Source organism: Periplaneta americana, chromosome 14 (assembly GCF_040183065.1).
Source record: "Periplaneta americana isolate PAMFEO1 chromosome 14, P.americana_PAMFEO1_priV1, whole genome shotgun sequence".
NCBI classification, from domain to species: domain Eukaryota; kingdom Metazoa; phylum Arthropoda; class Insecta; order Blattodea; family Blattidae; genus Periplaneta; species Periplaneta americana.
The window spans coordinates 117,801,006-117,812,505 of record NC_091130.1 but is presented as its reverse complement, the minus strand read 5'-3'; the positions used below and the strand labels follow the sequence as shown (position 1 = coordinate 117,812,505).

The 11,500-nt window shown below is 34.8% G+C and overlaps 1 protein-coding gene across 1 annotated transcript; it reads right to left on the bottom strand.

Annotated features, from left to right (window-relative positions):
- Positions 1-4,346: 4,346 nt before the first annotated feature.
- Positions 4,347-11,499, bottom strand: Tcs5 (TP53 regulating kinase). Its single transcript, XM_069845992.1, has 2 exons — positions 11,255-11,499; positions 4,347-6,400 (listed from the first exon to the last, which is right to left on the bottom strand). Exons 1-2 carry the CDS (start codon positions 11,448-11,450, stop codon positions 5,892-5,894), a joined length of 705 nt encoding a protein of 234 aa, XP_069702093.1. The 5' UTR covers positions 11,451-11,499; the 3' UTR covers positions 4,347-5,891.
- Between the last annotated feature and the right edge of the window lies 1 nt (position 11,500).

Below are 11,500 nucleotides of genomic sequence, written 5' to 3'. Positions count from 1 at the left end.
ATACGATGTTGTAATTTAATTTCTTGAATGAGGTTGCAATTTTATGTGTTTTTTTGTTTTCGTATGTTAGTGTGATGTATTTTTTGTGTTCTTGTGATTGTGTTGTATTCTTCTGTTCTTTGTGGTTTTGTTTTGTCTTACGTATTATGTTGTCTATTATGTTGGGGTTCTATCTGTTTTCTTGTGCTATGTATTTGATTGTGTTTAGTTCTTCATTGTAATCCTGTTGGTTCATTGGTATGTTGAGTAGTCTGTGTACTATTGTTTGGAATGCAGCTTGTTTGTGTTGTGTGGGGTGGTTGGATGTGTTGTGTATGTGTGTTGTTGTTATGGGTTTTCTGTATACTTTGAATGTGTGTTTGTTGTGTACTTTTGTTATTGTGATGTCTAGAAAATTTATGGATTTGTTGTTTTCAGTTTCTAATGTGTATTGTAGTTTTGGGTGTATTTTGTTTATGTGTTGATGTAGGTTTTGGATCTGTCTTTTGTTTCCTTTGTATGTCATCTACGTAGCTGTGCCAATATATGATGTTGTCTGCGTGTTTGTTGTTGTCTTTGTTTAGTATGTATGTGTGTTCTATGTGGTGTAAGAATATTTCAGCTAGTATGCTGGAAATGGGTGTTATCATGCATATTCCGAAGTGATACAGTGTTAAAAGTTGTGTAATCAAGATGTACAATTTATAGTAATTTAGCAGTTACTTCCATTAGTGTGATACATGGTTTCTCCAAAAACCACCTCATCATTTTGTTGGAAATGTGGAATTTTCCAACATGGTCTTGTAGTGTACTGCATTTAAATTCCTGTGAAGCCTTTGCAAAGCACCTAGACAGTCACTGGACATTCGGCCCCAACATGAAAGACACGTTGGTCACTGGTAAACTGAGTTGCCACATGCCTAGAATTGTATCAGTATCCCTTTGGATGACAACTACTTGCCAACAGTTATATCCTCATCTGAAAATATTAGGTCTACCTTATTACCAGCCACAAGTAATATTTTCCTATGCAAACGCAAGGTGGAATAATCTATGGTCATCAGTTATGTGGTCTTTCACTGCTGCCACCCTTGGAAAAAGCCTTGCATCCTGCAGATCTCTTTATGGCAGTGCAATAAGTAGAGGTGGAGCATGACAGTGTTTTGTCATCACAGCTCCAGAAAAATCACTGTGATAATAGTGATTTTCTCACAATGTGATTTTTGTGTTTGGATGATTCTTGGTGACTGTGGGGCTCCGTTTCCTGTGCGTAGATTTCAAAGTTGTCTAGAACTCGATTTCACTGCCATCTATTTATCTCTGAACAATCACGAGGAATACAAACATTTCTCATCACGAGCCAACAGATGTTTACCTATTCTGCGAATTGAGTTGATATATCAGTATGCTGACCTGGATAGCTCAAGCGGTAGAGGCACGGCATGTCTCTATCGCTTGGTCCGAAAGGTTGTGGGTTCGAATCCCGCCTTGGGCATGGGTGTTGTGTACGTAATAGTTTAAGAAAGCGGAAAAAACAGAAAAAGAGAAACGAAAAAAAAAAGTACCATGTCTTATATCAACGATAGTGATTAGCATGAAGAGTATACTGAAAACAAAAATTACTCTGAGCTGTGTTATCGCTATTGTGGGTGAGTATATTTGCCCAAGAATGTTTACAAATGATTAAGGGAATGTTATCCTTCAAGTTAATCTTCTGACTTGCAATTGTCTGGACTTGTCACATATGTGTACATACATCAGTCTTCTTCGCTGTGAGTCACATATTGGGCAGAGATGACGATTTCTCAGAGCTGTGATTTTGAAACTTTAGTCATTCTGAACCAGTGACAAACCTATCACAGCTACTTCAATTGAAGTTGCAGATTGAAACAGGTTTATTTCTTTCTTCTGCTTCAACTAAACAAATGTCCTATTCACGAATTGACACACGTTTCTTACCAGACTTTGGTCTAGTGTTCAACTCATTTCCTGATAATGATCTGACTCATGTTCTAGCTGTAGAATCAGATACTCCAAATTGCCTACCATCCTCAAATGCAGAGAATCTAACCCCTCTCACAAGGGAAAGAAGACACTGTCTGCACACATCTTACGTGCTGATAAGGAGTGTAGTGGTTTCATTGGATATCTAAGGCACAGTTATGCGCACACATAATACACATCGTCATCGTTCTTACAATAACTCCTTTGTGCAAAATATAAAATTTTTCAGTAGGAAGAAAAAACACATTTATTCATTCCATGGCAGTGGTACATAGGAGATTGTGAATTCTTACATTTTCGAAAGAAAGAAATATAATTACTAGGGAACGGAATTTGGAGTAGTAAAAGCTAGTATTGGCATCTACACAGTCATTTGTTTACAACCCTTTATACCAAGTCCTCCCCTCCATGACATACTCGCAGGTCTCTACACGTCAACAACAGGTGAACGGGACAGTTGTCGCATAAGAACGTCAACATGCAGGTTTGCAGTTCAGAGTGGTGAAGTGCAGGTACAATGCCGAAAGTGAAACCAACTAACAATACAGTATTGAAAGACTATATTTGTAAAACCTCCAGATCAAGTATCAAAATTCAGGAAACAATTCCCTAAATTGTCGCTTCCCCCATGTCCAGTTCCTACGAGATGGGGGTCATGGTTAGAAGCTTGCAATTATTACGCACGTCACCTCCAATCTGTGAAGAAAGTGGTCCAGTCTTTCGATACCGATGACGCGGCTGCGATTCAAATATGCCAGGAACTGCTAAGTGATGAAACAATCGAGAAAGAAGTCACGGATATTAAGTCAAATTTTGGATATTTACCGGATGCCATTATTCAATTAGGAAAGTCAGGAGTAGAACTAGTTGAGCAAATAAATATTATGAGGACTATTGTAAATAAACTGAGTGCAGTAGAAGGTGAAATAGGAAAACGTGTTGGTGAAAAAATGAACAAAGTTTTGATTAAAAATGATGGATACGATATTCTTAGTCGGATTTCAGATGTACTAACAAAGACGTTTCCCAATGACGTCATTCAACATGTGAATTTAATTGACGTATCTTGTTTCAGGTACTCTCTAATTGTCTCTGCAGATGTTACAAAATTTCCTTCCTTGCAACAGAGCAAAGTTGTATTTTGAAAATTTGAAAATAATATTTACAATTTATTATAACAAGGCATAGCATTAATTGAAAATGCCATTTCGTTTGGATCTACATATTCAGAGGCGAGTTCCATACAGAAGACAACTGTCTATCAATATCAATATGTCCACTGGCACACGAAGATGCAGAGGTTCATATTTAATTATGTATATTTGTAATGTTGTTTATTGGTGTCTTGTGCGTTGCGAAGAAAAGCACATGCAGTTCAAAAAGAAATGCAGATTATGTATGTAGGTCACTATATGTCATTAATTATTCCATTTGTTTATTCTGAAATATATTTACAGACGTTGCGTGTAAGTTTGTATGAAGTGGACTGTACTCTTCCATGCGCCGTGACGCAGCTCGCTTGACAGTCACTGAACTACGAATATCTATACTACGTTTCACCATTCTTTATAATACTTCAAATCCCTTTCCCTGATAATTACATATAGGAGATTTTATTATTTGCTGTATCACTATTTAAGTTATTTAATAGAGCAAAAATCTGAAAATTGATAAATCTGTCATATAGGAGCTTTTGCAGGAACGATGATGATATTCTTTATGAGAAACATACTGGTAGTTATAAAAACATTTCTCGAGTTAGTAAGGCCGATAAAACAGCGAACACTACCAAGTGCTAGGAATGAAAATAATGGACTATTCACTGAATTTGTTAATTGGAAAAATAACGAAATGAAAACAAAAAATAAATCATCATGAAGCGAACCCATGTATGCTGGCACCATAAGACAACCTGTAACTTTGGATACAGCTAATAGGGTTCACGTAAGTCTTGCTATTTCATGTCATGCATGCAAGTCTATCTTAATGGTTATAAATACAACAGCTTTTTCCTCATATAAACCAGGCGCTGTTCGAAGGTACAGCTCATGCATTTTGTCAAGACACTAGCGATGTGCAGTACAGGAACAACGTTTCTGTGGAGGGGGTAGGAGTAGAAGGGAAGGTTGGGCGTGTGTCTACCAAGTTCAAGGCAAAAGACTAACTCATTCCCCTATAATTCGTAAGTAGACTCATCCGATCTAGTGTGCAGCTCTGTAGGAAGAGTGGGGGAGTGTGTCTGCTACAGAAAATCGGTCATTTTTTGTATCTAAGGCTGTACATTAAGGCAGTGGTTCCCAAACTGGGGGTCGGATAAGAGCTGAGGTGAGTCGGGAGATGATTTACAAAATAAAACAAAAATGCATTATTAACATACATTTATTTTGCATTTAGAAACATAATCAACACTGAATATAAAAATCAAAAAACCTTTCAGCAGTTACAAAGTAAAAAAAAATGTGTTAAGTGTGTCTGTTTTTCAGACCATAGTCTCTCAAATCTGGACTAAGTATTAATACACACACAGTGATATCATTTTCAAGTTCGAGATTTCTCACCTTTGTTTTGATGGTAATCATAGACGAGAAACTTAATTTGCATGAACACGAAGTTGCAAATGTTATAAAATATTTAAGAGCTTCTTTTTGAAAATTCGAGGTATTCTTATAACGCAAAACTAGTCAACGCTCTGAAAAAAAAAAAAAAAAGGCCTAGTTTTAACATTCTATCAGAAGGTATATATTTCAATGAGTTTTTCCTTCAGATATTTTGGAATTTCAGCCAGTTGAATGCAACAGATAAGTATCCATCCATCTATGAATGTCGTAATTGTTCTGAGTTCCTTCCAGAAAATGCTCAAAAAGCTGTTGTTTAGGATCAGTATCAAACAGACCACTGTGAAATTACTTTTAATGACGTAACATTTTTCTCATTTTTGTAAAAATCCTGATAAAATCGATATATTACATTTGAAAGTTCTGTATTACTAATTTATTTTCAAGGTTAAACTGTCGTATTCTGTTTTGCGTTCATTAATAAAACTCTAAAAGAAAACGAAAAACAAAACTTCTATATTAATTTTTTTTTTTTTTACTTTATTGCAGAAACCTCTGTCAACAATTTTCAAATACTTTCTTTCTGGAAGTAAATTATCTTAAATTTGTGTTTTAATAGTGTGAAGAATGCACAATATAGAGGTTAACACTATTTATTATAGAAGATATATATATATAACCGAAATTTATACATTTTATGTTGTTTTCCTCAAAACTACAGAAAAGTAACTCTGGTCCCTGGGTCCCTTTCTGAAATAAGCTGTTCATATACTCATCATAAATAAAACACGGCTGTTACTAATGAAGCCGAACTAAACTGTGCATATAGAAATGAGCAATGAGCCAATACTGTTAAAACAGATTATCAAGACTGCACACCTCAGAAGTGTTGATTTACTGTTAATCACTAGTTAGTATGCGAATTTATAACTCTATGGACAGTTAACATGATTTCTGGAACTGTTCTTTTATGTTAAGATACCATGTGCATCTTCTCCTGAGCTGCAAAATTCTGTTTTAGAAGCAAACAATATACGTATTTTACTTATGATAACTCAGTAATTCAACTCACATGTATACATATACTAAGACAGAGAAAACTCATTTTGAAATGATGCTCCTCATTTATTAGTGAAAATAACGTTCAACATGGTACACAAAATCTACACGCATCTTAAAAGAACATGAACGTATGTTTTAAATTTGAGATTTTCAATATCCTCCCCAAATTGCATGCATACACGCACAGAAAGCTGAATTGTGTAGATGCATCTTGTGTACAAAAATTTAATTTTAATTTCTTTTACATAAGAATGTTATTTATGCCACATGGTTCTTTTTCAAAGTCTTCCATCACCCAACCATTGTTCTTTTACGTCCTCTTGCACGAATTTCTTCCAACTTCTTTAATACTTCTTTCGATTCTCTTTTATTATGTTCTGCATACGCACTTAAAATTACTGTGAAGAGTTTGTCCACATTAGCATGTGTACTTATCAGTGCACGCTCCAACACATAAAGATCGACACCTTTGTCTTCCATGCTGGATTCTACATGACTCAGGCCAAAATCAATTAAAACTATAGTTGGAATATTTTTTCCGTCTTTCACTAGTAACATATTCGAGGTTGTTAAATCACCATGAATAATATTATGACTATGCAGTTTTCCTAGTATTCTGCCAATTTCTTGAGCTATAGAATTTAAATTCTGTGATAGGGTATCTACATTATCATGTCCATTAGTAATGTCCTCTGTTATCTTCATGATATGTTCTTTCAGTGTTACACTATTCTCCACATATTCCATGTACATCCGTCTCCGCTCAAAATCAACCAAATATAATGCTGGAGTACAGATACCTAAAAAAAAAAAAAAAAAAGTAGTTGTTACACATATAAATTGCAATTCCTATTTAAAACTGGATTTCAAGATGAATGCATGTCTCCAATGCTGTTTTTTTTTTTTTTTTTTTTTTGGTGAGAAACCGTACAAGTTACACACACTAAAGAAATAAAGTTGAGGGTCAAAATTGAAACCAAAAATATTGCTATGATAGAGACATAGGGTTGCCAGGTTTTCAGATAAGGGACTCGAGGAACATAGGAGGAACTCCTAAAAGGTAGAGAGTGAAATCTATGAGCACCATCTCAGAGAATATACTGGTAGTAGCATGTTAATGAACAGTAAAGGCTGGTTCACAATAAACCGGGAACGAGAACCAGAATGAAAACGAGAAGCAGAGGACGTGAATATGAAAATTTTTTATTCACAATTAACCGAGAACGTAGACAACTATGCATATCGATATGTATGTCAATAACGATATGTAAAGTCGATATTACGCATTCTGATGTTATTTGAGTATACTGCCCTCCCAAGCCAAAAGGGCGTATCTCAAGGATTTTCTGAAAATCAATTTTTGACATAATTGGATAGCTCGAATGCTAATATATTTATTTCCTAAAGGAAATGGCCGTTTCTCAATGAATTGTGCCTTTAAAATGTGATTTAATGAAAGTCGTATCTCAAAATTAATATAAATTCCTAAGCGAATTTGGCGGAAGTTCATTTTTCTAAGCAAAAAGGCCGTTTCTCAGATATACGTTCTTTTCGCTTAGTATTTCCTATTTGCCATTCTAGTCAAATTAGACGTAACTGCATTAGTAACAAATCCTTCGTATTTTAATCCGTTCTCAGCAATGTAATCGCCACTACCCGAATGCTTATTTCCCATCATTTAAACCTAGTTCTTATAATTAATTAATTGATTATCATGAAAATTAATATACAAGGTGTGTTCCGATTAATTTTTCCAGCTTAAAATTGAAAACATGTCTCAATTTTCATTTGCTTGTTAGTTGTTATGTAGTCAAGCCGCAGAATATTGATTCTACTCAATCTTAGTCAAGACGCAGAATATTGATTCTACTCAATCTTATTTTAGAAACGCCATTATAATCACCACGTAAGTAACATAATATTTATTTTTATCACTATGGGACTGATAGTTCATATGCACAAATATTTTAGAGACAACAAAATGGACAATGAAATTATTCGTAGAAACATAAATTCATTTACTCCTACCGTATCACTTTAGTACATTACCGGAGAGAGCATGCACCTAATCGTCTTTATTTACCAAGTGATATAACTCTGACTGCCATGCACCAAGATTTTATTACTCAGAATGTTAATTACAAATGTTCATATGAAAAGTACCGAATGGTAGCCAGTGAAATGGACATATCTTTTGCTAAACTGGGGCACGAGGAATGTGAAAATTGTGATATCTTCAATGTGTATAATAATAGCCACACAATGAAAATTTGGACACTAATTTTTAAACTTGTAAAATGTGGAAAACACATATTGAGAGAGCATCAAAATCTCGGGCCAAATACAGAGAAGATGCTGAAAAAATGGAAGAGCTTGACAAAATAATTTATTGTGCAGATCTTCAAAAAGTTATCTTGTTGCCAAGACTGGATACATTTAAGGTAGCTATATTCACAAGTGTTTGACTGTCTACATGAGAGCTTCGTTCCTGTTGGGAGAAAACAAAAATTGTGCAAGCTGTTTGCAGCTGTCTGGCACGAGGCTCTCTTTAAAAGAAGCAAAGAAGAAATCGTAAGCACTTTCCACAATTTTTTCAAGTATAGATTGTTCAAAAATTACTCTATGGTTTGACAACTGCACAGCCCAGAACAAAAACTGGACATTCTTTTCATTTTTGATTTACATTGTGAATTCAAATGAAATTTTGATAAGATACTTTGAAACAGGCTGCTGATCCTTTCATCACAATGTAGAACAGTCAGTGAAAAGACGTGGATATAAAGTATATGATTTTGCAGACCTTGTAGATGCAGTGAAAGCAACATCTTACCAGACTGAGGTACTACCAATGGAGCTTCAGTATTTTTTTCATTTGGTCTGACTACTCATCACAATATAAACTGAACCTGATTCATTCAAGAACCTGTCTGCATGATATGGTTGAAATATCGGTTTCCAGATAATCATACAGTATGCAGTACAAAAATGACTTTGATGGTACATCATTCAACATACATTTCCTGACTGGAAAAATAAACTAAAGGAAGGAACAGTTACCACGTCCTAAGCAGCAACGAAAAACCCGTTGGATTCCCTGCTTAAAAAAAGAGTGCCATAATTTGCAATTTGGGTGGAATAATGAAAAACAGACTGACATTTTGGGAGAATCTTACAGTAAATGATGACTAAAATTTTATTGTGTTCAAGTATCAATTATTTGGTATAAACTAACTTTTCAGTGTCTTGTTATTATTTAGTTAATTTATTTACCTCAGTAATTTACGTAGAAGTATTTGGTGAACTGTGTACCTTAGTAAATATAACCAAACATTTATTTTCAACTTCAATGTTGTATCTTTGATCATCAATATATTAACAGAATGATTGGTAAATTAATTCCTGTCTCTTCACTAATTTTCTAGGTAATACTTGTCTTAGATTGCAGTATTTTTTTCAATACTGCTATGCAGTATGTGTTGTAATTTAATAAAATAAAAAAAATAATTAATAAAATAAAGCAGAATTAATTTCACTTACTGGTTTTTTATGTACAATATTAGATACGCCTAATTTGCTAAGCATATCAGTATCTTTAACAATTAATATTAATACTTAGCAAACTAGGCGTATCTCAAATTGTACATAAAATTGTAAGCTAATTAGTCTAAAAATTATATTCTATATATTTTGAATATATTTCAATAATGAATATGCCGAAAATTCCAATAAATTAACTTTAAAAGTAGGCGCGCTTTGATCATTCACTAAATTCTCAATACTGAAAAATATTCAAGATCTGAGATACGCCCTTTTGGCTTGGGAGGGCAGTATAACTGACCAATGGCATTCTCTCATGAGTACAAGGCAGCCAACATAAACACAGGTTAACCAACTTTGAAATTTCAACTGAAACATTTCATTAGGTACGGTACTATAAATATGCCTATGGATCTTTATTATCACAACCTATTTTAAGTCTACCATAACGTAAAATAATTACAGAAGAAACATTCGTAATAGAACAAAAATGAACACAACAGTAGTTATTGAATTGAAGCGTGAATATGTAGTGTGTAATATAACCAATACAGTAATAAAATATGATTCGCTTCTGATCGGTGTTCAAAGATGCAGCTATTGAAAGCCACGTATTCTCCTTCATTTTCTCATATTTATATGAGGCGCACAGCTTATTGTAAATGTGAGGATTTCAATATTAGAATCTCATCAAATAAAACTTGCTCCATGATGCACAGCACAGAACAAAATAATGCATAGGTTATGTCACAGTCTTCTTGCTACAAAATATACGACGACAAAATAGGTTTGAGATGGCAATAGAATGAACCTAGTGGGCTGTGATCAGAAACGTGAACACCAAAGTTGAAACTTGGCCAACTCTCTGTTCCCGATCTCGGGCTCCGGCAAGCTTTTCGTTAATTGTGAATGTTCACATTTAAATGTATACATTTTAACAATTTTACCGTTTTCGTTTTCGTTCCGATTCTCATTTCCGGTTTATTGTAAACGAGCCTTTAGTTAAAGCTATTACCGGTATATTACTAACAATCAGTTTATTACTTACTTACACTTATTTATGGCTTTTAGAGAACCTGGAGATCCATTGTCGTCCTCAAATAAGCCCGCCATTGGTCCCTATCCTGAGCAAGATTAATCCAGTTTCTACCATCATATCCCACCACATCCCTCAAATCCATTTTAGTATTATCCTCCCATCTATGTCTTTGCCTTCCCAAAGGTCTTTTTCTCTCCAGCCTCGCAACTAACACTCTATGTGCATTTATGGATTCACCCGTACATGCTACATGCCCTGCCCATCTAAAATATCTGAATTTAATGTTCCTAATTATGACGAGTGAAGGATACAAGGCATGCAGTTCTGCATTGTATAACTTTCTCCATTATCCTGTAACGTAATCCTTTTTAGCCCCGAATATTTTCCTAAAATCAGTTTATATGTGTTATTAAAATTTAGAAGACATACTAATGATATCTGGGATTCAGATTGCAAAAGATGTAATTGCAAAGGTTGTTCATATAAATAAATAAATTTTATATATATTTTTTAATACACACAGGCTCTCTTTGTTTCATGCAAAGGAGAATTTACTCATTTTGATTTCAAACACTTTTTGCATCTTCGCACATAACACAATGCCTGAGAAATAAATTTGTGAGAATGACAAAAAATCGAGTGCCGATGCCAACTTTACACTGAAAATAAGGGTCGAAAGTTCCAGTGAAAGTGTTGGCCGGCGGAGAGGTGCGGGCTGGAGGGGGTAGGCGGTAGGGGGTAGGCGGTAGGGAGGGGAAACAATTGCATGTCATTTCCGTGCGTTTCCTTCCAGATTCATAGAGAAAAGGAGAATTTTCGTACGGCCGAATCAGTGACAGGTTAGGGTATACCTCAGAAGAAAGGGCACGTTCTTAGAAAATTGTAAATGGCCTGCAAGGCATAGCAAAAACCTAAACTAACCTAACCTGTCACTGATCCGACCTTACGAAAACTTGCTCTCTCTCTATGATCACTGATCAGTATCGAAATTTGCGTCGGCACTCATTTATGATATATCACTCTATCTTCTTACAAAACTCATCACTCAATAATATAATTGTAACATATGCATAATTACCGGCAAGCTTGCATCTCAGCAAAGCTCTAGCTTCTGATTTCATTCTTTCTTTTGTAAGATGGTTATCCAGATCAAAGTGGCGGTAACTTTTCTTAAACCGCTCTTTCACAACAGTCATTTTTCCTAAATAAGAGCCCTTAAATAATTTTGCTTCGGCTCCTTGTTTTATTAATGTAAATTCATTTTCTAGACCCATTGTACAATTTCATTCACTCATTCACTGCCTATTAGATCGCATTCTATAGT

Excerpts from the sequence above, each read along its gene's own strand:
- Tcs5 (XM_069845992.1), bottom strand. The coding sequence starts at position 11,450 with ATGGGTCTAGAAAATGAATTTACATTAATAAAACAAGGAGCCGAAGCA. Across the intron at positions 6,401-11,254 it reads GCTGAGATGCAAGCTTGCCG|GTATCTGTACTCCAGCATTA; the intron begins GTAATTATGCAT and ends TTTTTTTTTTAG.